Here is a 27864-nt window from a genome sequence, read left to right as displayed (position 1 = left end):
GGGTAAAACTGTACCCCACTTCTCAGAGTGAGACTGAGATTTTGCAGGGAGGAGTGTCTGGGAAGGAAAGGTTATTGACTGAGTCTCCAGACCTCATTATAATGGAGATCTGTCTTGAGCTTATGTGACCTGTGGTCACCTCCACCACCTGTGGAGGAGCTTGAGGCATTGCCCTTATGTGACTGATGGCCACAAATCTATGGAGGGCTGTGGCTAGTGACCGATCTGGTTTTCTGGGAGTCAGGCGAAATGTCTACTATCCTTTTCAGAGTCACCGGGGTTTCAAGCCTCTCTTCAACCAGGAACCAGGGTGCCTTTCACTGTCTCACATGGGTAAACAATTGTCTTTAATTTGTGCGTCTGTGTGAGAACAGGCGGGGAGGAGCATGCCATTTTACACAGGTGTAGGTCAAGAACGGCCTTGCTTTCAGAACTTGATTCTCCACTTCCAACTTGTTGAGGCAGGTTCCTCTCCTGTCTCTGCTGATTTGATGAACACTCTATGCCAGCGGTCTTCCTATGTGAAAGCTACAGCACTGTTTTGTTTTGTTTTTTTAAACGTGGGTTCCAAGAATTGAGCTAAGGTCATCTGTCTTAAGTGAATAGCATTTTTACCTGCTGAACCATCTTCCCAGCCTTTAAATGAACTTTTGAACATAACCCTTTCTGTTAAACTAACTAATTTTGAAGACCTACCCACGTTAAGGAGAGAACACACTCTTTCATGGGATGAAGAGAAACCAACTTGGGTGTGAAAGTGACAGTGGGAAAAATATTCCTTATTAGTCCAGAATGCTCAATTCAAAAAAAAAACAAAAAAACAAAAACAAAAACAAAAATGCTTTTCTGGTTGGCTGACACTGGGCATATGTATATATGTACATATATATATACACACATACATTTTTTATAAATGATGAAATCAAAATGAAAGATTCTAAAGAGCTGCAAGCCTACAGTTGCAAGCAAAGAATATTCCCATCATGCTGAGATGTGTCCTTAGATCCAGGCAAGTGTCCAGAATGCCAAGGTCTCACCTGTGTCCTAGTGGGTTTGCCACTTGCTATTTTGAATGTACCTTGTAAAAATATTAGACCTATTCCAAGGGGGAACTTTCTTAAGGAACCCAATTGCTTGTCAAGATTCCATTCATTACAAATTAAGAGATAAAATGTTAATTTAGTTGTCATAAGATTCATGTAAGTTATTTCAGTTAAAAATGTGAAGTTTGCAGGCTTGGTAGATGGTTTACTTGGTAGTGAGCAGGTAAGGTACTCACTGCTCAAACATGAGTCTCGGGGTCCCCCAGCACTCACTTAAAACCTGGTATGGCAGCCCAGTCAGAATCCCAGTATATGGGAGGCAGAGATGGAATCCCCTCCCCAAATGCTAACCAATCCAGACTCACTAAAAACCCAGGCGCAGAGACCCTGCCTCAATATATAAGGTGGAGAAAAATTGAAGAAGACTCCTGCTGTTAACATGGAGCCTCTGTGTGCATGCACACATATATACATGTGTGCATACCTGCACACATGCAAAAATGAATCATGTGCACATACCAGCCATACATGTCTAGGAAAAAATCATAAAGTTTATTTGGAAAGAGGAAGGGAGCAAGGAAGAGAAAAGAGGGAAAGAGAAAACAACGAAGGATGAATGTGATCAAGATATATGACACATACATATGACAATGTCTTAGTGAAACACATTATAATTTGTGCAATTAAAATATGCTAATAAAAATATGTGAAGAGTTTGCTGTGGCTAGCTAGCTCTTAAATTGTATATCTTCTACTTATAAAGAAATGTTTAAATACTATACTTCCAAATTGTATATTAATATAGGTATAAATGATGTTATTATACAAATAAATATAAGATCTGAATTGTTTTCAGTGCCACATAAGAATTTTTTCTGTCTACAATTACAGATTAATTTTCTGACTGTTTGTAAATAATTGTCTATCATTTCTAACTGTATCATTTCCTGTGCACATGACAGATTCTGAAAGGCTTCAATCTCAAGATTAAGTCTGGAGAGACAGTAGCTTTGGTTGGTCCCAGTGGCAGTGGCAAGACTACCACAGTCCAGCTTCTGCAGAGGCTGTATGACCCAGAAGAGGGCTGTGTAAGTGCAGACTTCTTTTTAAAAGTCATGTAGGAGGGACTGGGGAGATGGCTCAGGATCTCAGGGCTTGCAGTGAAGTCAAGAGATGCTGTATTCCCAGCACCCACATAAAGCTTGTGGCTTGCACATCTGCAATCCCAGTGACAAGCAAGTGGATCTCTGAGACTTGCTGGCCACCAAGTGTGGATGAATTGGTGAGCTCCAGGTACCCTAAGAAACCCTATCTCAAAAACTAGGAGATAAAGTGATCCAGTAAGAGACCCAACCATTGGTACCTATGCACACATGTGTACATTCCCAAACACTGGCCCCTAAGCACACATGTGCACATACCCAAACACTGGTCCTATGCACACATTTGCACATACCCAACCACTGGTCCTTATGGACACATGTGCACATACCCAAATACTGGCCCCTATGCACACATGTGTACATACCCAAATACTGGCCCCTATGCACACATGTGCACATACCCAAACCCTGGTCTCTATGCACACATTTGCACATACCCAAACACTGGTCTCTATGCACACATTTTCACATACCCAAACACTGGTTTCTATGCACACATTTGCACATATCCAAACACTGGCCCCTATGCACACATGTGCCCATACCCAAACACTGGTCCTTATGCACACATGTGCCCATATGCAAACACAGGTCCCTATGCACATATTCCCACATACCCTAACACTGCTTTCTACACTCACACGGAATGCATACACATGAACATATACACAAAAATTAAAAAGCTAATTCTTAATGCTTCTACTTAACAGTGATTATTATCTTTAGAAGAAAACTTGTTTAGAACTTTGTAGGCCTGAGTTCATGTTAATATTGACTAAATAAATTACTGGATCAGTGTGAAGCAGTGCCCATTCTCACACAAATGCCAGGGCTGCGAGGAATGGAATCTCTGATGGCCACATCCAACTCTGTCCCTGGAATGTTTTGAGGTGATTATACTACCTACGAAGACAGTTTATTTACTCTTAATTTAAAAAATTATGAGAAAGAACTTTACCTTTTGTGATTGAATAAGGCATTGAGAAATAAAGGCTAGAATCCTATAGACACCATCACTCTTAGAACAACAAAGTTGATGGTATCTGTCTATATAACATTGTAGCACCTACAATGTGTGTGTGTGTGTGCGTGTGTGTGTGTGTGTGTGTGTGTGTGTGTGTGTGTTGTGTGTATTACTAAAGACCTTACTAATACTTTGTTTGTGATTTCATGGGATTTTAAGTTAATTTTTTTTTTGAAGACCTGTTCCAATCTACCAGAGAAAAAAAAATCTATTGGTGTTATCCATACCTCAAATATGTTTACCAAAATACAGACAGTCTTTGTTGAGATACTACTTCTCAGTTTATTCTTTGGATTAAGAAGACAGTTGAAAGCCAAGACCTTGGGCAGCATCATAGCCTGCTTGGTTCTTTGGTATGGCAGATCACGGTAGATGAGAATGACATCCGAACCCAAAACGTGCGACATTACCGAGAGCAAATTGGAGTGGTCAGCCAAGAGCCGGTTTTGTTTGGTACCACCATCGGTAACAATATTAAGTTTGGCCGTGAAGGCGTGAGTGAAGAAGAAATGGAGCAGGCAGCGAGGGAGGCAAACGCCTACGACTTCATAATGGCCTTTCCTAAGGTGAGCGTTGTGCCTAGGGTAGGCTAATTCTCATTACACAGTGGGTTAATATGTGAAAGAATTTTAGAGTGCAGCATCTGCAGAGAGTGGAACGTGCTAAAGTCCAAAAGAAGAAAGACGTCAGTGAAAGGCCGATCTCGAGAGTTAATTTTAATTTTTCTTCATGTCACTGTACACGGGAAAGAGAAAATAATATCTATGTTAAAGTAGGACAAAGAAATTTGAGAAAAAGCATGAGCACAAGCTGAGAACAAACGTTGGTTTGTAGCTCCATCTAGTGGCCCGTAGTAGAAATGGCGTGCTCACACACTGTCAGGTCTGGTGAGCTAAGATGAAGGGACCAGGCTCCTTCTAAAAATTCAAGGAATGGGGGCTGGGGATTTAGCTCAGTGGTAGAGCGCTTACCTAGGAAGCGCAAGGCCCTGGGTTCGGTACCCAGCTCCGAAAAAAAGAGCAAAAAAAAAAAAAATTCAAGGAATGAACACCGTATAAAAAATGTAGAACTGTAAAAAAGATATGATAACTTTGAAATTCTTGAAAGTGTAGAACTGTAAGAAAGATATGATAACTTTGAAATTCTTGGCAGCAAGACGAGTATTAATGAACATCCTGCGATAGTTTTTAAACCATTTGTCTACGTTTCCTCCAGTTTAAGTACATTCGAACCACCTGATAATTGTTGCGTGTACCCAGTAAGATATACAAAACTTACACTTGAAATTAAATTACATCTACAACCCATCATTCCGGAGGGTCACAATAACAAAAGCATTAACTTTGAAGAACATACTTAAAACCACACCGTGTGCATTGTAGCAAACTAACTCTTTTTAAAAAATAATGTTCATTATGCAGTGATTTAACATAATGATTAACATAGCACGCAGGCCAGCAAGATCGCTGAGGGCTTGAATGTTCCTTTCCTTGGTTGGGAAGCAGTACATTGCCTTTGGTTGGTAATTTTCTCCTTTCAATGAATTTCTTCATAATGCACAGTGCTCTCCTGCCTCCCACTTAGAATTCGAGAGCATTTCCATGTACTCTTTAACCCAACTCTGCAAGTTAGTATTTACTTTACTAAAGAATGCACATAAACAAAAATGCCCTTTGCTGTAAATCTAATAGTAAACCACATTCTGTGCTCCAAAGGATAACAGAAGAAACTAAAGATTAGTATGGTGAATACCAATGTTCACAGTCATATTAACGAGAGAGAGGGAGGGAGAGAGAGAGAGAGAGAGAGAGAGAGAGAGAGAGAGAGAGAGAGAGCATTCTTGATCACTAATATCACAGTCACTGGAGGATTGTACTTAAAGGGAACTATGATTCCCTTTGTCCTTGTGTATTTAACAGCTTGGAAGAGGTCAACCCCTTTAAAGACACAAACTGCCAAGCAAATTCAAGAAAAGGCAAATAATTAACGAGCCCAAACTTTCTTACAAATAACTAAAATTTTAAATAGTAGCAAAAGTTATTTAAAAATGTAAAGCCCTCACGAGTCTTCAAAATAAATTTCTTAAGAATACATTTAATAAAAGGTTGGCCAAAACAATAAAAGAAGTCCTAAATAAATTGTGCCTTATTTATTAAAGAGTCAGTTGTTTTTAAGGTTATGTGTTCTTCCCAAGTTAAACTCTAAATGTGATTCTTTGCCAATTAGAGAATTCCATGACTGTTCTGTATATGTGTAGAAAGTGATGCATAGACTCCAAAATACTTTTGTATTTACAAAATCAAAATGTGAATATAGAGAAAACAGCTTCTAAAACAGAACAATGCTAGTACACAGTGCCAACACCTGGTTCAAGACAGAAACCAACACAGTAGTGGAGGAACATCTGTGGATATGTAGAACAGTAGGGCAAAGGCTCAAAGCGGGACCATATATCAATTAAGTTTTAGCAAGGCTAATAGAACTAAGTAGGTGAAAGAAAAAAATTTAAGCAAATGGTACTGGAACCAGACATCCAATGAGCTGTGGCTTTTGCATCACGCCACACATAAAAGTTAATTCAATATATATCTTAAAGCAAAACATTAGCTTGTGTTTCAAAAATGTAGAAGAGCAGAGAGCTGAGGCAGGAGAATCACCCTTTGGAGGCCAGCCCACACTACATAACAAGTACAGAACCAGTCTGAACTATTTGGTAAGACAGTCTCAAGATAATGATTAATTGATAGAGTTAATACAGTAGCAGAAAGAAGAGAATCATGATGTTGAGGTAATTAAAGAACTCTTAGGAAGCTATGTACTGCATTCTAAAGTGGTATCACAGAGGCTACTGAGATAATTTGGGAGTTAATGGCATTTGCTGCTCTTCCAGAAGTCTCAAGTTTAGCTCCTAGCACACATATCATAACTCCAGTACCAGGGAACCACAACTGTCTTCTGGCCTCCCCAGGCATCTAGACACAGGCAAAAGTTAAAAAAAAAAAAAACTTAAAAAAAATTGTAAGGGGCTAGAAAGATGGCTCAGTGATTAAGAGCACTGACTGCTCTTCCAGAGATCCTGAGTTCAATTCCCATCAACCACAGGGTGGCTCACAACCATCTGAAATGGGATCTGATGCCCTATTTCAGTGTGTCTGAAGACAGCTACAGTGTACTCATGAAAAGAAAAGGAAGGACGGAAGGAAGGAAGGAAGGAGGGAAGGAAGGAAGGAAGGAAGAAATCTCTTTTAAAAGATATTTATTTTTTTAAAAAAGTGTAAACTGTACAAGTATGTGTGCACTTGTGATCCCGGTATTCAAGAGACAGAGGCAGTGACGGGCGAATGCCAAGTTTGAGAAGAGCCTTCGCTGGATAATAAGATCATTTCTCAAAAGAGGGGTTGGGATATGGTCAAGATACATTATATACAAGTATAAATTTTCCTGAAAAATATTACAAAAGGAACTGAGACTACAGGCTGAGGATGTAATTTGGTGCAGAGTGTTTGCCTGGGATGCACAAGGCCCTGGGTTAGTTCCCCAAGAAGGGGAAAGAAACAGTAACAAAAAGAAAGTTACAAACTGGATTAAGTTAAATTAAATTAAAACCTTCTTTCAAAGAACAATATTTAGAAAATGAAGATGTTAGATTTACCAAGCAAGAAAATGTTCCGAATATCTCTCTCCCTGACCAGGGCATACATCTAACTATTTAAAAATTGTTACAGGGGGCTGGAGAGATGGCTCAGAGGTTAAGAGCACTAACAGCTCTTAACTGAGGTCCTGAGTTCAATTCCCAGCAACCACATGGTGGCTCACAACCATCTGTAATGGGATTTGATGCCCTCTTCTGGTGTGTCTGAAGATAGCGACAGTGTATCCACAGACATGAAATAAACAAATCTTTAAAAAAATAAATAAATACAAATAAAAATAAAAATTGTTACAACCAGAAACAAAGTAAAGCTAAGATAAATTAAAATAAAATAAAAAGAACCCCAGGTTTGGCAAAAGATGAACTAAGAGCAATGTATATATAAAAACTGCACATTTTTATTGGTCATCAAGAAAAACTGAAATAAAGCTACAATCAGATGTGATTTCACGCTCGCTAGAATGGCCAAAATGAAAAAGACTTGCTTAAGTAACTTGAGTGCTAATATAAGCACTTGAACCACCCCTCCCATCTAAGAAGAGCGGCAGTGGATAAAGCAGTTTGCCTGCTGGACTGTTGGACATGTGATCAGGACAGCTCACTCTTCCTGTGTATCAACTTCTGCTAGAAAGGAAAACACAATCACAAAATCGTCTTTTCCACAAATACTCCTGGAAGCTTTATTCATAATAATCGAAACTTGGAAATAAGGACCTGAGTGAGTTAACAAGTTACTACCAGGTGAAACACAGGGTTCTCCGTTAAATTTTAGATGTCAGAGAAACAGTGAATTTTTAAGCTTTGATATGTCAGCCATTTTCTCAAATTCAAATTTAACTGACCTCAGCAGTGTTTGGGGGTATTTTTGTTTGGTGAGGCTGAACTTGGGAACCCAAGGCAGATATGACATTGGGGGGTTATACAAACACACAACACAACAGTGTAAACCACTGTCAAATCGTGAGCAGATTTCAAATTATACTGAGGAAGGGAAGGTCAGGCTACTACAGGGATGTGGGCTGTCGGAGGGGACACTTGCTCCAGCAGTGCCCTTCACTCAAGTAAGAACACTGGACTCAGTGGGTCAGAGCTTGACGTTGGAAGCAGAAGCCACAAGGGCAGGAGGATTTGGCCTTTGGGTGGGATGGGGTTCTAGGGGGTAGACAGAATCTAAATACATTGCATATTTGTATGAAATCATTTAAGGAAAAAAAAACAAACAAAAACGAAAACCCAAACACCACTACATGGATCAAGGGTACGACTCCGTAGAGAGTTTGTCTAGCAAGCGAGAAGCCCCGGGTTCAAGTCCCAACACCACATAAATCCAGACTGGATGGCTCACACTTGTAATCCCAGCACCTGGAAAGGGTAAGCGGGAAGATGGCCCAAGAACAGTTCAAAGTCGTTCTGGTCTGCATAGCAAATCCGAGGCTATCCAGAGCTTCACGTGAAGCTGTCTTTAAAAAATAATAATTAAATTTGCACTGTCAGAATCAAATTTAGCTATTTTGAAGCAAGATCAGGTTTGGGCTGAAAAGGACCCTGAGAAGATTTTCAAGGTCACTGTAGAACTAATTTATTTGCCAAAAAAATAACAGGGCTATATCCATAAAATATGTCCGATTATTGTGCATAATTATTCTACAATAAGACTGATTTTTTAAAATATTTCATCCTTTTTAAAAAAATTTTTTTGATGTGTATGAGTTTGCCTGCATGTTTGTCTGCACACTACATGTGTGCAGTGTCCACGGAGGTCATCAGATTCTTAAGAATTGGAGTTCCAGGGGATTATGAGCAACAGGTGGATTGTAGGAACCAAAGGTGGATCCTCTGCAGAAGCAGCCAGTGCTCTCAACCGCTGAGCCGTCACTCCAGTCCCGAGAGTGACTTTTTTAAAAGGGAATGGGGGGGGGGGGGGTCTCTAGAAATGAAAGGTTTAGAAAGAATAGTTGAACTTCTCTCCTTGATGAGATGTGTGCCTAACCAAATAGAATGTGACTAATACAGACCACAGGGTCAAGAAATTACCACATAATATAATAATATCCAATTTGTTAAAAATGTGTTTATCAAGAAACAAATGAATAGAGAGGGTCTTAAATGTTTCCCAAGACTGAAAATGGTCTAGGGAAAAAAAATGAAGCCTTTAAAAAAAGAGTTGTGATAAGTTCAGTTCAGTCTGTTTGCGTTTTGTGTGTTTATCTTATGTTTTCGAGACAGTGTCTCTCTACAGAGCCCTGCTCGTCCTTGAACTCTGGACGTAGACCAAATGGGTCTGAACTCACAGAAACCTATGTGCCTCTGCCTCCTGAATGGTGGGATGAAAGTGGTGCACTACCACACCGTCTTTTGGTTTTGTTTTTGAGGCACAGTCTCCTGTAGGCCAGGCTGACTTTGGATTTGATGTGCAGTTGAACTCCTGACCATCCTGCCTGTGTCTCCTCCACACCAGGCTTAGAGGCGGGCATCACCATACCCTGTTAAGTAGAATTCATTTTTGTCTTACTATTTTTCAGAGTCTCCAAAGGAAAAGTATAGACAACATATCAAATGGCCAACAAACACTACAGCAGTGAATGCTTCTCAGATTTTTTTTTTTAAATACTCTGAGGTCATCTAAAAGAGATTTGAAAACTCACTCCAGTTAAGAATTTTTCTAAGAATCCTTCTTTCTGTTTATCTGGTTTGGTCCTAAGTCACCTTTCCTTGTTCTCTTTGCTAGGACTTTTCCTCAGAGGTGTTTGTTTTCACAATGATCAAATCTAGGACTCTGAACAGCCATAATAAAGTGACCATTAAGCTGGTATCAAAGCACACATGTGCCTGCCATTTCCTCCTCTAAGTCATTTAATCACCTTTCTGTTCTTGTGCTTTTTTTCCCTCTCTATATGTCATTAGAAATTTAATACACTAGTAGGGGAAAAAGGAGCTCAGATGAGTGGAGGCCAGAAACAGAGAATCGCCATTGCTCGAGCGCTAGTTCGAAACCCCAAAATTCTAATCCTAGATGAGGCTACATCTGCCCTCGACACAGAGAGTGAGTCACTTGTTCAAGCCGCACTGGAGAAGGTAAGTGGGTAGAATCACTTCTGAGTTCCAAAGTACAAAAAAGTACAGATTTGGGATTCTTTGGATACCAGATAGTAGTTTTCAGAGTTCCTAGAGTGCGCCCGTATGCACACACACACACACACACACACACACACCATATATACAAGCCATCAATCTATACACCGGTCCATTCCAGCAGGCCTCTTCTGCCAATAGCAACAACACCCTGATCACAGAAACAGCAGTGGGCATCCTTCGTTTTTCTTTTTTAATGTCTCCCACGGGTATATACATTAACACAATTTCACATCAAAGAGAGAAGCCTTGACTTCTAGTTATCTTCCTCAAATGGTATTGGCCACTGTCATGAATGTGAGAGACTTTAGAATAACTTAGACGTCACTTCTGAATGGCACACTTCATTCCTCACTACTGAACCAAATTATTCTATTACTGCTTTCCTAGATAGGTTGGCTGGTATAAAATATGTATGCACACACACACACGCACACACACACACACACACACACACACACACACATATACACACACACACACAGAGAGATGATAGATAGATAGATAGATAGATAGATAGATAGATAGATAGATAGATAGATAGATACAATCATATGTGTGTATACATATATATGCATGTATGTATATGGACTATTTATATGTGTATACATTCCTACCAAATGTGGAAATATGAAGCCAATGAGATGGCTCAGCTAGTAAAGGCCAAGCTCCCAAGACTGAAGATCTGAGTTTGATCCCAGGAAGTTGTCCTCTAACTTCTGTGTATACATTATGATATGAGCACACATACATACACATTCATACAGATATATATATATATATATATATATACACAATGTGTCTATGTGTGTGGTGTGTGTCTGAATATATAAGCAGGTATGTATGTGACATTCACAGATATTTTAACATATTCTAGAATTAAAACTAGTAGAAAGGATCTGCTTACTGTAAAAGGCTAGCTTTCATTGGTATCTCATGTCCAGTTTTAATTTCTTATGTAACTGTAAAAATCAAATCCAGGAAGAATACCCTGTCATCATCTGAGATATTGATGTTAATCATTACTGCTCTTTAATGTTCCAGACCCTAGCTTAAGTTATAGCTTCCTGCTATCCTAAGAAAGTTCTAGTATCCCCCTTTTCCTCACTTTAGAATATCCTGCGGATGTCAGCAGATATTGGGTTCAGTGAATAGCCTCTGGGATTTCCAGGTTCCTGTGCCCTGGAACAAGAGGTTGGACAGGGATATGTGGAGAATAGTAGAAACAGAGATAGTTTATTATAAAAAAAGGAAGGAAGGAAGGAAGGAAGGAAGGAAGGAAGGAAGGAAGGAAGGAAGGAGGGAAGGAGGGAAGGAGGGAAGGAAGGCAGAAAGAAGGGAAGGGAAGGGAAGGGAAAAGGGAAAGGAAGGGAAAAGAAAGGGAAAAGGAAAGGGAAAGGGAAGGGAAAGGGAGAAGGGAAGGGAAGGGAAGAAAAAAAATTCTCAGGGAGGATATAAGCCAGAGCTCAGAGAAAAGTTTGCAAAATGGCCCCACACTCAGAGGGCAAACCCCCTGGGCTTTCTTGCTCATTTGCATACCCCACCTTGTTTGTTTATAGTCTAGCTTGTTCATTTGCATATCCCAGCCTTTCTCAGTTGCGTCCTTTTGCATTTCAGCCTTGGTAGATGTTTCCAGTCTTCATCTCTGCACGCTGGTTTCTTTCACATAATAACTCGCAGGCCTGTTGAAGGCTTTTCACACTCTGCTTTACATTCCTGAACAGTAATACTTTTTAAGCATAGTCGTAGTAGGATGCATCAGTTTCCCCTGCATTTTCCATATAAGGTTATATCATAATTTTATTTGTTTCGATTCTCAATAACTAGTGTTTTGAAGCCTTTCCTTCTCTTATAGATTGGAGATGCAAGACTTTGAAAGAAACCCACATTCGTTTCAGTAAGCACATCCATTGAGATAAAGAGACATTTATAGCCCCGCCCTTAGCGGTGCCCTTCCAGTGACTGGCTCTTCCAGCGGCCTGAAACAAGCAAGCTTCTTAGTGTTCAGAGTTCCAATTTCCTTCTCTGAAACAGATAAGAATAGAATTAAGAATAAGAAATTAAACAGCTGTGATACAGTGGTAGCATGTGGTGCTGACATTCAGTCGGGTGCCTGCCCAGTGCCTGTTACCGAGCTGCAAAGCGAATTCGTCCAAGGTTGGCAAATGCACATGGAGGAAAACAAAGCTGGTAGGCTCAAACTACTAGATCACAAAACGATTTCAGCTTTATCCTGGTTAGCACAGAGCATCGCCAGTGTAGGACAGGTTCCCTGACCAACAGAATAATGCACAATACAAAGAGAGGCCTGAAATAATATCACCTTACATATGGAAGGGCCGCTAGAACACCCATTTAATTAAAACTAACAATGACATAACGCACAGAAATCGATTTCAGATGAATTAAAGGCGTAAACTCGAAAGCGTAATAGTAAAACCTGAAGGAAAAAAACAGAAAAATATCTGTGAGAACAGAGGGGTCAGGGGTTGGTAGGATTTCTGAAACAGGGCCCGAAAGGCATATTAGAAAAGAGATGAGTCACTAAACAGAACATCATTAAATTTTGAAGTTTCTATCCATTGGAAAACAGCAGAGAGTGAGAAGACAACCACATACATGGAAGATCAGCTTCTCATGAAGTCCCGATACCGGGCTCTGAAAACAGTTCCTGATAATAGCCAAAGAAAGATGGCTCCCACACCAAAAGGGGCAAAAGATCTGGGCCATTCACAAAACAGAGTTTCACGTTTTCACTAACCAGTTGAAAAGTCATTCATCTTCATTTTTCTTTAGGAAAATGTAAATGGAAGCTTCAATATAATAACACTCATCTATCAGACCAAAAGGGTTCTACCTTGTTGGTGTAAATAGAATGCTATCTGGTTTGTCCTTCTCTTTGGGCCTTTATAGACTGGGACACCCTATGTCTTAGCAACCCCTTTTGAACTGTACAAATGATAGGTATCTATAAATTTGTTCACCAAATAAACACATGAAAGAATCTATCTATTATAAAAAAAAAAACAAACAAACAAGAACAAAAACTAAAGGCAACTCAAACCTAGTTAGTAATATTTAGTAATAGAATGGATAAATTATAGTCATACAGTAAAATACTTTGTAGGTGTAGGAAACAAAATGGTTAGTCTCAAAGCCATAAAGCTTGATGCTTGGACAATCAAGGATATAGAGTGCAGATTCCATGTATATAAGCACACACACACACACACACACACACACACACACACACACACGTTACTGGGAATAAGGTGGTCCCTTTGATGGGTGAGCATTGGCAGTCACAAGACAGGGCAAGTATTGGTTTCTAAATGCTAGTAATGACATGCCCATGTGAGCTGGATAGATTCAGTTTGAAATGTATCAACGCCCTTATGTGTACCCATCTAAGTACTAATGATTGTCGTAAGTCAGATTAAAACATATTTAACCTTGAGTCGGCACATAACTTGTCAAAGAATATGCTCATTTGAGAGGTGACAATAGTTTAAACCTTAGATCTCTTTTGCTGTAATGGTTAGATAGTCCAAAAACTCTTGTTAGGTTTCTTTCTAGATCTAAGATACTATGGATATATAGTTTTTATTTAAAAAAACAATTTGGAACATATTACTTTTTTATATCCTAATTTCTACTAGCCCTTCTAATCTGCTAAGTATTCTGAGTTTCTGTATCCCAGGGTGAGTTCTTTATAAAATAGTTGTGAAAATAAGTAGCCCTGACTATCGCAGAAGTTACTGCTAACACTCTCCTGTTTATTTTCCGTGTCTTTTGTTCGTAGGCAAGCAAAGGCCGGACTACACTTGTGGTAGCACACCGGCTCTCCACTATTCGTGGGGCAGACCTGATTGTGACGATGAAGGATGGCGAGGTGGTGGAGAAAGGGATCCATGCTGAACTAATGGCAAAGCAGGGACTGTACTACTCCCTCGCTGTGGCACAGGTAGACTACTGCGTGTTCCATGCGTATACTTCTTTGTAAAGCAAGAAGCAGGACAGGGCAGGGCAGGGTTACATTCCCCACAGAAGGGTTTCAAAGACTACAAGGTGGGGGATAATGCCGAGAAGAAAGTCAGAGGGATAAGACAGCAATATAGATTAAAAAGACAAACAAAAAAAAATTGGTTGTGCCCTTCAGGATAAAAGTTAGCCTTTCATGAAGAAAAATGAATGCTGGGAGAGACAGTGAGAAAAAGATATCAGCCATTTTTAGAAGCCTGTTAGAAGGGCCAGGGGCAGGTGTCAAAATGTGCAGTGCAGCAGACAGTGTGCATGGCATGCAGTGGAACTTACTAAATATCTGTGGCATGAACACACACACGCAAACTCTGCTCCATACATATGCATCCTCATAGGTGGAATGCAGAGCTCCTACTGGGTAGTCAAAAGGGTGGGGATAAAGTTACCACCTCCCAGTTTTCAGGACTCATATCTGCCTGTGCTGAGATCCAGCCTGCTGGATTTTACACGACTCTTTCCTTAAACACATGAGTAGAAGAAGACGAAATTAACCCTCATCATCGCCTTCATTCTACTCCTGCTTCTTTCTCCTACTCTAGAGAACCAACGTCTTCCTAAGGGCTCTTATATCGGTAAATAGCTTTAGTCTTTTTCTGTTTATTTTACTTCAACTGTCTGGTCCTATCTCCAATGTTCACATTATTGTTTTACAAGTTAAGAAGTAGAGAGAGCTGTGAGTCTCCATCCCCTCACCAAGTTGGTAATAAAACTGCGAGTTCTAACTTTGTCCACTCCACTAAGTTAGTGTTATTTAGCATAACCTAAGGGTAATGATAACAAAACAGAAAGTTGAAATACACTTTTCTTCTTTTTCTTTTCTTTTATTGGATATTTTCTTTATTTACATTTCAAATGTTATCCCCTTTCCTGGTTTCCCCTCCAGAAACCCCCCCATCCTATCCCCCCACCCCTTGTATCCATGAGGGTGCTCCCCCTACCCACCCACCCACCCACTCCCTGCCCTGGCATTTCCCTACAATGGGGCATGAGCCTTGACAGGATCAAGGGCTTCTCCTCCTATTGATGTCTGCTATGTATGCAGCTGGAGCTATGAGTTCCTCCGTGTGTACTCAATGGTTGGTGGTTTAGTCCCTGGGAGTTCTGGGGTTTCTCGTTGGTTGATATTGTTATCTTCCTGTGGGGTTGCAAACCCCCTTAGCTACCTCCTCAGTCCTTTCTCTAACTCCTTCACTGGGGACCCTGTTCTCAGACCAATGGTTGGCTGTAAGCATTGACCATATTTGTCAGGCTCTGGCAGAACCTTTTAGGAGACAGCCATATTAGGCTCCTGTCAGCATGCACCTCTTGGCATCCCCAATAGTAACTGGGTTTGGTGACTGCATGTGGATTAGATCCTTTTCAACAGAGCATGGTGACTCAGGCCTGTATTCCCAGCACTCAGGAGGCAGAAGCATAAGGATTCTTGTGAGTTCCAGACAAATAATGAGAGTAAGGTTGCTTTTGTTGTTGGCTTGTTTGTTTGTTTGTTTGTTTGTTTGTTTTTAAAGTGGGGAAGTTTCTGGGAAGATGTCTCAGTCAATAACATGCCTGCCATATAAGCATGAGCACTTAAGTTCAGATCCCCAACACACGTAAAAGCCAGGAACTGTGGAACTGTTGTGGAACACCATGAAACTCCAGCTCTGAGATGGGCAGAGGCAGGTAGATCTCTGGAGCTCATTGGCCAGCCAATCTAGACAAAATCATGATCCCAGCTTCAACGAAAGACCCTACCTCAAAAAGTAAGATGGTGGGCAATGGAGGAAGACACTCAATTTTAACCTCTGTCCTACACACACACACACACACACACACACACACACACACACACACGTACTTATGTATAACAACACATATACACACTAAAAAATGAAAAGAAGAAAAGGAAGTACAACCTACTTGATTAACTACTTGATTTTATTTCATATTTGTCTACAGTCTGTGTTTCCTTTAAAATTAAAGGGAGATGTTATTTGACAACTGAATTTGCATGACTTTTCATTCCTTAGACCACTGGTTCTCAATCTTTGTAATGCTTCCACCCTTTAATACAGTTCCTCATGTTGTGGTAACCCCACCACCACCACCACCAAAGGACCAAGGTTCAGCTCCCAGTACTCACATAATAGTTAATAACCATCCATAACCCTAATTTCACCAGGCAGTGGTGTCACATACCTTTAATCACAGTACTTGGGAGGCAGAGGCAGGTGGATTTGTGGATCGTAGGCCATCCTGATGCACATAGTGAGTTCCAGGAGAGCCAGGGCTACACAGAGAAGCCATATCGCAAAACAAAACAACAAAACAAAAAACAAAACCAAAAAATCCTCTCCAGTTCCATGGAATCTGATACCCTCTCATGACCTTCATGGCACCAGGCATACAAATACATACATTCAGTCAAAGAAACCAATAAATAAATAAATCTAAAAAATCAACCAAGTACAGATGCATTTTCCTAGTATATCTTATATTTGTACCTTGACAAACTTATACACGTATACAATGCATCTTGATCTCCGACCTACTCCCAACTTCTCCAACCTACCCTACAACATCCCCCTTCCACCTTCACGGACTATTCTTTTTGTCGTCTTTTCTATCTTTCTGTTTTTGTAACTCACTGAGTCCAATCAGTGTTGTCTGCTGGGAGACTGATCTTCTTGGCTTGATCTTGTTCAGGTGATCATGACTGTGTGAGTTGATCTTGCTCAGGTAATCATGGCTGTGGTGAGTCAGTGGATACAGTGACCATGTTGTGTCCAGAAGACAGTACTTCACAGCACTCTTCTTTCCCATCCTTGGCCTTTCCCCCCACTATGTTCCTTGAGCCTTGAGGTGTCCAGGTTGGTAACAAGTCACTTATTCTCAGCACTTATGGAGCTCTCAGTCTCTGTACTAACTGCTGCTCACTGCAGAAAGTAGCTTCTCTGGACAAGATTGAAGAGTAACACTAATTTATGAATATAAGCGTAAATAATTAGAAGACAATTTGACACGTTCATTTAACAATACAACGTATGTTCCCTCCCAGGACTTATGACCTTCTGAAAATCCATGAGCTTTGACAATGTTTAGAGTCATGTAAAACTTACAGTTAGACATCAATTTCTTCCTGTGTCCAGGCATCAGATTTAATAAGAAAGCAGTTATCCCAGTAACCTTCATGCAACTATGGTATCACCTTGCAGGTGTGTTGTAGATCAGTGTTGTTGTACTCGGGGACCAGTGCTAGGTAAGACTACTCTGCTTTTACTCCCCCAGCTTCCCTTATAGTCTCCCAGCACTTGGAAAGAAAGAAGTTCTCAGGTCAATCTCAGCTTGGTTTCTCTATGTCTTACAACCAAACTGTGTTTTCTCTTCAACAATAGGATCCTACATTCTCTCTAGTTCTGGTGAGCAGCTAACAGCAATGACAACAGCCTGTCTTGTGTTGGAGGCCTCTGGGGCCTCCTTAAGTTGTAAGGTATCCGAGGCCTGGCAATAGGGTTTGCATTTACTCGTGCAGGGTACCTATGTTCAAATTATACTTTTTTTAGTTAGTTTACAAAGTAAATAGTTTTCCATAAAAACTTTTCATCCATCCTTAGTTTTGGTTGGTCCTTTCCTCATCTCTACTTAAAACACTTAATACTCCCTCCATTCTCATTCTCTTTTGTCTAGCAAGCTCCTTAGGAAAATGGATTGTCTTTGATCAATAATAGAACTCTTTCTCAGAAAACTGTACTATGAGAGCTGGTCAGATTCTATTTTAAATTTTCCACAGAGTAACTCCTGAAGGAAAGAGAATGATAGCCAATAAAAGATTTCTTCCATGGTAGAAAAATAACAGAAAGAAAGAGGATAGCATAGGAGTGTCTGATTACAGATGATAACAAGTCAGCCTGGTTAAAATTCACTGTACCTCTGTGATTCATTGGCTATTCTTCAGATTATTGAAGAATCCAAACATCCCTGGAATGTGGTCTTTGTGCACACCCTCATTGTCCACCTGCCCTTCTCTCAGCTGCTACCCTATCTGGGCTCCCATCATCTTGTGTAAACTCTCTGTACTAGAAGGGACGTCTGGTAAAATCACAAATCTACTCTCTCACTCCTGGATCAATGGAGAATACTGCTTGGGTGTCTCAATAAAATTGCCCTCATCTTTCTGAATTACAAAAAAAAAGAAAAGGTAAAAAAAAAAACTAGGTACAGTGCAATCTAGATTAGAATTTAGAATTTAACAGATATATATATATATATATATATATATATATATATATATATATATATATATATATCACTTTATTCTTAGGGAGCACCAATAAACACCCACTTTGCTTTGAAATCTCAGTCCAGGAAAGTATTACTGTCTCCTAAGTTCTGTCTCAGGTACAGGCCACACACCACACACACATAAACTTTAAAGTGACAACAATAAAATACCTTTGTATTCTTTCCCTTTGTGTGTATTGGTGTGTGTGTGTATGTGTGTGTGCATGTGTGTGTATATATTCTGTGTGTGCATGCATGAGTGCATGTATGTGCATGGGTGTGTGCAAATGTATGTGTGCATGAATGTGTATGTGTGTATGTGTGTATTCATGTGTGTGCATGAAAGCACCATCCACCTTGTATGCTTGCTTTTTTATGTAAGAATCTAAGTAGCTTATATCTCACCAATTATGCTAACCTTGGTAGCCAGCAAGTCAAAAGGATCGATCTACCTCTATCTGTCCATATCCTTACCCTCCAGCTGCTCCCTGGCCCCATCTCCCACCTCTTCCCTTCTTCTCCAGCACTAGGATGCTAAGTATAGTCCACCATGCCCAGCTTTTTAAAAACTTGTGTCCTGGGAACCAAACTCGGGTCCTTGTGTTTGCTGGGCAAGCACTTTGGCAGCTGGGCTGTCTCCCTATCCCTGCCTTTTTACTTTTAAGTCATCAGCATGTCTGTTCTTCATCGAAGGCATCATTATTACAGTCTGTGCATTCTTCCTTGAAGGATATTAAAAAGGTCGATGAACAAATGGAGTCAAGGACATGCTCCGCTGCAGGGAATGCCAGCAATGGTTCTCTGTGCAATGTGAATAGCGCCAAGTCCCCCTGCACTGACCAGTTTGAGGAAGCTGTACCCCATCAAAAGGTAATGGTTCACCTATCAACATGCTTGCGTACATGTTCTCCAGAGTCCAATTGATCCTTGTGAAATTTAGAATAGACTTACAATAAAATAGTACAGTGCTGATAAATCACAAACATTTGCTCTCATTTCCCTGTGATGCTAAGGGTGGGGGAGGGCATCCAATGAACTGCATTTTTGCCAAAACAGTCCCTTGTTGGGAAGGAAAATAATTTTCATGAAAACATGGTGTTCCTTCCTACAAGGAAAACTATGGGTTAAAACAGCAGCCACTCCATGCCACCCCATGGCTACCACCAGCTTAATTTGGTTTAAGATGTTGTGGATCTGAGTCTGGAGGGCATCCAATGGGACTTCCTCGTGTCTTAAATAAAGAATTGGATGAACAACAAGTGAATAGTCATGAAATCCAAACCAACTATTAAAGAAGGAAAAGGTGCTTTTCTAAGAATGGAGGTGAGCCTGGAAGTCACAACCAACTCAAGATTCTTAAATCCCAGGCCATAGTATCTTGACCCTATTGGTCATTTACATACTCCCTGCTTTCCCTACATGTAGAGAGGGGTTTCTAGTTCATCTCAATGTCTCTTTCGCCTGCCACTGCTGCTACAACAGCCTGGATGCAGACAAGCCACCTGCACAGTTCAGCCCTTTAGTACCCTCTGCTCCCATGAACAGGGATTCTTGTCCCCAAGTATGTTCTCTGCTTCTAACACAAAGGTCACTCGCTTTATCCCTCTGTGCCCCTGATACTATTCAGTACTCTCTTCAGTCACACCATTCTACCCTGTCTCACTTCTGTATCACAATGAAACTCCTTCCTCTAACATAACTTGGGCTCTTGACCTACAACTGAATGTTCTCAGTACCATTCCTGGCCAGGTTTCTATTGCCATGATAATCACCATACTCAAAAGCAGCTTGGAGAGAAAAGGGTTTATTTCAGCGTACAATTGTAGTCCATCATGAAGGGAGCAGGAGCCTAGAGGCAGTAACTGAAGCAGAGGCCATGGAGGTTGCTTACCAACTTGCTCCCCATGGTTCACTTAGGTTGGTTTTCTATATAACTTCCTGCCCAGGAGTAGCAGTGCCCACAGGATCTGGGACTGCCCTCGTGAGTCATTAATCAAGAAAATGCCCCACAGATTTACCTAACAGGCCATGTTGAGGCATTTTCTCAATGGAGGATCCTTCTTCCCTAAAGGCTATGGTTTGTGTCAAGTTGACAAAGAACAAAGCCCAGCATGCCTTGTCATGAGCACCACTCACCATCTTCCCTGTTCCCTGAGTTCCAGAGCTCTCCTTCTCCCCAGCCCCACATTCCTGACCCCTGTGTGATACTTTGTACTTGTGCTTTGCCAGTTATCTGCCTGGGCTCTGAATTACCCTTCTGCTACCCTATCCAACACTGCCACTTGTTGGTAACTATAGATGTCATCAGTGGGTATCATAGGGATTTTCATTTATTTCAAGTAACCAATAGAGTAAAATTTATGACATCTAGCATTTAATAAAAAATTAATAGTAAAACAAAACAAAATATAAAACGACTGAGAAGATTTCTGGTAACCTGAGTTCAATTCCCACACCCGCATGGTAGAATACTAGACTTCTACAATTTTCCTCTGACCTATACATATATCCAGTGGCATGTGCATAGATACACAACACACACACACACACACACACACACTCTCTTAATTAATGTAAAAACGTTGAATTTATGTGAGAATACCTAATAGGAAATCTTTGCAACCTTAAGGTTTCCTAACTGTAATACCAAAAACATACTGATAAGAAAAGAATAACAACAAATGCGGTATTACCAGAGTGAAGAACATTGCCATTTATAAAACAGATTTAAGCAACAGAATAAACCATAAACTGAAAGTATTTGTAAACCTCATATCTGATGTAGTACTTGAATCAGGCTATATTAAAAACTTCCAAACAAAGCATTAAAAAAAATTAGCAGCGCCCAAACTACAAAGTGGGGGAAAAGAGGAAAAAAAATAGACAGAAACATTCAGAGCCTGACCCACATGTGGCCTATATATATACAGCCACCAAAACTAGATAAGATTGATGAAGCTTAAAAATGCATGCTGACAGGAACTGGATATAGATCTCTCCTGAGAGACATATCCAGACTGTGTCCAATATAGAGGTCAATACTAGCAGCAAATCACTGAACTGAGAGCAGGACCCCCTTGGGGGGAATTAGAGGAAGGACTGAAAGAGCTGAAGGAGCTTGCAACCCCATAAGAACAACAATGCCAACCAACCAGAGCTTCCAGGGACTAAACCACTACCCAAAGATTATACATGGACTGACCCAGGGCTCCAACTGCATATGTAGCAGAGAATAGCCTTGTTGGGGCACCAGGGGAAGGGGAAGCCCTTGGTCCTGCCAAGGTTGGACCCCCAGTGCAGGGGAATATGGGGGGCTGTGAGGGGGATGTATTGGGGGAATATCCGTATGGGGGAGGGGGAAGGGAGGGGAGTGGGAGCTTATGGACAGGAAACCGGGAAGGGGAATAACATTTGAAATGTAAATAAAGAACTATATCTAATAAAAAATTTAAAAAAAGAAATGCATGTAAAGAGATTAATAAAAAATGTTTAAAAAGGAAAATATATTAAACAGAGATGTAAATAGATATGATAAAATATTTTGACTTTATGAATTCTGTATAAAGAACTGTTTATTGTTATTCATTACTTGATTATAATTATATAATAAAAAACAATAGTACTGACTTGAAAAAAAATGTGTAGATGGATGAGTAGACCAGGAAGGGAGAAAGAAAAATCTAAAAAAGCAAGTAAACACTGGAGAGATTATGGAAAATAAACTATGTCCTGACACTGAAAAACAAAACAAAACAAAACAAAAAAACCATAAATAATGTGAGTTTCAGGGATGAGCAAAGGTTGAAGGAGCTGGCCTGGAAACTGGAGGGAGAGGGTTTGCAAAACGCAAGAGGAACCTTCTGGGGAAGCAGTCGTACTAACTATGGCACTATGTTAGTGGTCTCATGAATAACTAGAGGCTTCCAAACCCCCAAATTACTCATGCATGTTCAGTTGGCTCTGTACAAATCACAACTTAATAAATGTCTAAAATAATCAGAGGAAATTTGAAACTCTTTAGGAGATTTCTAACTTCATCAGATTGGTTTGTGCCTGTATAGAAAATGCCCTTTTCATATTTCTACATCAGGTTGACTCTAAACATTCTTTAATCTGTAATATAAGGTAACGTTGCATTTGATTAATGTCTCATGACATTGCCCACGATTTTACAGAGATTTTTTTCATTTTTATTTTGCTTTATTTTATGTTTTGCTTTTCTGTCTTGTTAACACTATTTAAGCAGTACTCCTTTTAAAAAAAAATCTGGGCTTTTTAAATCCATAGGGACCAAATAAAATAAATAAAATAAAATAAAATAAAATAAAACCACGTCTTTTAAAACTGTGACTCACAACTGCATACATGGGCGTCACAACTGAATGCTGGCATCACAAAAGTAAAAGAACTGACAACAGTTAAATGTTCCTGAATGTGTGATGGCTGACCGTTAACTCAGTATCAATCACTCGGTGAACATAGCAGTGTTCCTGGTTGTCTCTCCTGTACTGCATGGGACACCATTCCTGTAGTCTGTGAGCACACAGCCTGTGCACCTTACAGGATGTGTGCCCTCAAACCACACCACACAAACGAACTGGAACACTTCCAGGGCTAAAATTCTAGTAAAGCACTGACCTCCTGTACTTTCTCTGCTGACTTCCTGCCTAACCCCTGCCTAGATTATGGAATTTAATCTGACAAGAGTAAGAAAAATCAAGTCTCTTATTTCTTGTGACCTTAGGTACCTAAACAAGTGACCTACCGTGTGCTTTCTTTTTAAATTTTTTATTATTTTATGCTTTATGTATATGACTGTTTTTTCTTGTTTGTGCATCTCATGTGTATGATGCTTGAGAAGTCAGAGGAGGGCATCAGATGCCCTGGGACTGGAGTTACAGGTTATGTGCTTCCCATATAGGTGCTGGGAATCAAATCCTGGTTCTCAACCACTGAGCCATCTCTTGAGTCCAATTTTGTACTTTCTTAGTACAACTAAGTAAAATTCCAAAAACTAATGTCATACAAATCGTCACTTTGATGTAAGATTCTTTTATGTTTGAGACTCATTATTAGTAATGATAGTGGTAAATTTTTTTCTAAGAAAAATACAATTGTACACTGACATTTGTTATATATGATAGTTCCAGTGCGCCTCTGCGTGTCCTGCCTCACTTCTCTGGGCTCCATGATGCCCTCAGACTGATGTTGTTCTTAACCAACTTGTTTTATTTTTTAGACAACTCTTCCTGAAGTTTCACTATTAAAAATATTTAAATTAAGCAAGTCCGAGTGGCCTTTTGTGGTTCTGGGAACTTTGGCTTCTGCTTTAAATGGGTCTGTTCACCCAGCATTTTCCATCATCTTTGGAAAATTGGTCACTGTAAGTAAAACTCACGTGTTTATGCCTTCAACAACTTAAATTGAACATAATCTGAGAGCACAGAGCTGTAGTGTATTGACCAGCCAAATGGGAACCAGAACTTTCAGTGGGTCAACCCCAGGACAGAGTCCCTGTTGGAAAGGTAGCTCCTGTTGGTGTCTGAGTGATCTGTAAAGAAATTGCTTTGCTTTTTAATTCTGACTCCAGTGTTGTATCAGCATTCCTAAGCACTGAAACAATAAAAGAGACAGGTACAGCTTCTCTCTTCCCAACCTGTCCAAACAATGACAGACTTTTATTACCAGCCAGCTCAGGGAGAGGGAATAGAGTTTGGGATTGTGCCAGAGCCCTTGAGAGCTGACTAGTTCAGGATCTCACTAGACCAACACTGCTTTCAGCACCCCCTGTGCACAGATGCATTCCGTGCCAATGTGTAGGTCTAAGGCCTAGCTCTGTGAACGACGTCTAGGGACACATACAAATGCCTCACTTTAGAAAAACATTAAGAAATGTGAGTTATTAAAAGTTATTAGAAACAATGATTCAAACTGCTGAACTAATTGAAAAAAATACTATAAGGTCAGAAAGCTGTCTCTGTGGCTAGAAGTACTTGCCACACAAGTTTGACAACCTGAGTTTGATCCCCAGAACACACATAAAAAGCCAAATGTGGTCATGTACGTCTGTGCTCTATGGCAAGGTGGCAGACAGACAGAGCGTAGGCAGGAAGTGTATGGATGGCAGACTAGAACGTGCAGTGCATCAGAAACAGGATGTGCTCTGTCTTAACAATTTGCAAAGCAAGAAAGAATCTATTGCCAAAGTTGAACCCTGACCTATACACGAATACCCCAAAGATTCACACAAACATGTACAAAGAAGGAAGGGAAAGAGGGAAGAAGGGAAGGAAGGAAAGAAAATTCAAATAATAATAAAAAAAGGAAGACATACTGTAATACAAGACCCATTTGTCTGATATATTTACCAAGCAAATGCAGGCAAATTAAAAGTAAGCTGCTTTTATCATGTGTATTAAAAGTAGAGGAGAGAGTAATAATAGTGGTTTGGTTTGTTTTTTGTTTGTTTTGTTTTCTTTTCTTTTGCTCAGAAATGCATATAGCTTTTTCTTTACATTGTAATTCCTGTAGAAAACCCTGATGTATATAGATGTTTTAAGCGAGGTTGGTTTTGTTTTCTGTTTACACTTTCCTCCAAGCTTCTGAAGGAAACTCTGCTCCTTCTCAGATGTTCGAAGATAAAAATAAAACTACATTAAAGCAGGATGCAGAGCTCTACTCTATGATGTTAGTCGTCTTGGGCATAGTGGCTCTTGTCACCTACTTGATGCAGGTAAATCTTTAACTGACTAAACAGCCCTGAGCAGGATCACGTGTTCACATTATCTTCCCCGTTCCGGTTTAAAACATAATAACCGAAACATTACAAAGAGAATTAAGAATAAATGTAGAACTTTTTGTTCGTTTCCTAGGGGTTGTTTTATGGCAGAGCAGAAGAAATTTTAGCCATGAGGTTAAGACACTCAGCATTCAAAGCCATGCTCTATCAGGTCAGTGAACAGAGAAAAATTTTTCTTCTTTTAATTTAGATTTGTTGTCAAACATTCTAACCTTTAATTCTTTCTCATTTCTTGACATAATCTTCATATCAGATCATTGAAAAGCATGCTTTTTGTTATTTGCTCTAGGCAACAAAATCTACCATTAGAATTCTTATGGGCATATTCTTCTAATAAAAGCCTATCCTGGGTCTGGAGAAATGGTTCAGCAATCAAGGAGGCATACTGCTCTTCTAGTAAACCTGAGTTCAGTTCCCAGAATCTCCACCAGGTGGCTCACAACCACCTGTAATTCTGACTGGAGAACGTGACCATCTCTGGTTTCTGAGGGAACTGCACTCACATGCATGTAACCATGCACAGTCACACACACATACACACAATTAAAAATTTAAAAACCCAAATTCTGAGGCTAGTATTCATTGTGTTCAGCGTCCCTTTGATGCACAAAGTTATGTCGGGATGAGAAAGGAAGACCACATGTTAAAACTGAAAAGAAGAGATGCGAACTCAGGCACCTCAGAATACCCTTGCAGGACTCCCTGATGTCCTAAGGTCTCATCCTTGAGCCAGAGAAGGCTTTTCTCTCCCCATTCAAAAGTCCCCCAGGCTCTCAGCTGTTGTGGAGAAAGCCATCTATTCAGATGACATTTGTGTGCCTGGCAGGCCACACTATGCAGATGACCAATCACTCTTGGAAATAGCTGAGCTAGGTGGATCAAGTTCTAATCTCCTGCCAGAAGGAAGTCTGGCATCTGAGGTGATGGTGTCCCCCTAAGAGCCCATAATCATTGAAGACTTGATTTACCTTCTGTCAGCAGAGCTCATGGGGAAATCGTTCTGCCATTGCTTTTCAGAAATGGAGTTGTTGTCATTCCAGCAATTGTCAAAATCAGTTTTTACATCTTAGCAGTCTTGGGGCTGCCATCCAATGAATTCCACAGCCCTTGTACTGCAGCATGCAGCTTCCAGCAGTGGGTGCCATCATGCTTTCTGTACAGAAAGGTCCTAGCCCAGAGCTTTCCCCACAATAGAAACATCCTCTAATCTTAGATAGTTTAAAAGAAAATAGATCTAACCCCTGCATGTAACTTGGTAAATTCTATTTCTTTACTTATTAACACCTTATGTCTCCACCTCGAATCTTAATTAATGTGAGACTGTAATTAACTAAAACTATATTTCACACCTACTGAACTCACCGTTTCTCTCTTCATGAATTCATTGTTTCCCTAGTTCAGATCTATTTATGTCCATAGAATTTTTAACTGCTTCCTGGATATCTTAATATTTAACACAGAAAAAAAAGTCAATTTTTATGTTTACTTTGGATCTCCCTCCTGTTCACAGAATATTCTTTTTAAAAATGTATTTTATTTTATTTTTTTTTTTTTGGTTCTTTTTTTCGGAGCTGGGGACCGAACCCAGGGCCTTGCGCTTCCTAGGCAAGCGCTCTACCACTGAGCTAAATCCCCAACCCCAATTTATTTTATTTTTAATCATTAGTATGCATGTATGTCCATGCGGGTGTGTGCACATGAATGCAGGTAATAAAGGAAGCTAAAGGCTTCAGGTCTCCTAGAACTAGAGTTAGAGACCATTGAGCTGTCTGACTTATGTGCTAGGAACCTAACTTAAGTCCTCTGGAAGAGCAAAAGTATTCTTAACCACTGAGTCATCTCTCCAGACCCTGTTCACAAAATTTTAAAGAGGAAGAATGTAGGTTGATGGTCAGGTCCCGAGTCCGCTCCTGGGAAGCTGACCATGCTTACCCCACACCAACCAGTGCCACCGCTGGACAGATGTCAGGCTGTGGGAAATGCGGATGGTGCTCCAGAAGTGGGGAAGCACAATCTGAGGTAGGGAACGCAGCCAGGGCCTGCAAAGAAGTCGGGAATCCCCATGAAAAGAGACAGTCCATGATTTCAAGGGGTTTATTGTCCTGGTGGAAAGTGGGTGAGTAAAACCATATGCCACTTCTCAGAGTGGGCCTGAAATTAAATACCTTTTGCAGGGAGGAGTGTCTGGGAAGGAAAGGTTATTGGCTAAGCCTCCAGGCCTTTGGGTACTTCATTATAATGGAGATCTGTCTTGAACATATGTGACCTATGGTCACCTCCTCTACCTGTGAAGGGGCTTTGGGCATTGCCCTTACATGACTGATGGTCACAAACCTATGGAGGGCTGGGGGCTAATGACCCGCCTGGTTTCCTGGGAGTCAGGTGAAACGCCTACCATCCCTTCAGGGTCTCTGGGGTTTGAGCCTCCACAACTGGGAACCAGGGTGCCTTTCCCTGTCCCGCAGAAGAACTGAACTGCTTTTGTGTACAGAACAGCTATCAAGTGCTCTGGTGATTGCTGCCACGAATATGCTTCTCTAGCTTTAACTATGTGAAGACCACCAGCACAGTAACACTTTTAAACAAGGACTTGCTACTCTCCAGGCCAAAAGCCATGAAAGATAAATAAAGAATTCAAGTACTGCTTAATCAACTTCATTCATTTCCGCTATAGTTTCACTCGGTCCCTTTCAGCAGATTTTTCTTTTGTTTTTCTTATTCCTGATTGTTCTTCAGAATTCTTGCATCTT

At 40.4% G+C, this 27864-nt stretch overlaps 1 protein-coding gene across 1 annotated transcript in view; it reads left to right on the top strand.

The window, feature by feature from the left end:
• Nucleotides 1-27864, top strand: part of Abcb5 (ATP binding cassette subfamily B member 5) — a 96917-nt gene that overhangs the window by 31260 nt on the left and 37793 nt on the right. Inside the window, exons 11-18 of the mRNA XM_006240713.4 lie at nt 2006-2131; nt 3593-3796; nt 9787-9957; nt 13817-13978; nt 19045-19185; nt 23555-23698; nt 24944-25048; nt 25188-25265. Of these exons, the coding sequence (XP_006240775.1) occupies nt 2006-2131; nt 3593-3796; nt 9787-9957; nt 13817-13978; nt 19045-19185; nt 23555-23698; nt 24944-25048; nt 25188-25265 (1131 nt within the window). The remainder of the gene's footprint in view (nt 1-2005; nt 2132-3592; nt 3797-9786; nt 9958-13816; nt 13979-19044; nt 19186-23554; nt 23699-24943; nt 25049-25187; nt 25266-27864) is intronic.

This window comes from Rattus norvegicus, chromosome 6, assembly GCF_036323735.1.
Source record: "Rattus norvegicus strain BN/NHsdMcwi chromosome 6, GRCr8, whole genome shotgun sequence".
NCBI lineage: Eukaryota > Metazoa > Chordata > Mammalia > Rodentia > Muridae > Rattus > Rattus norvegicus.
This window is presented reverse-complemented; position numbering and strand designations above follow the sequence as displayed.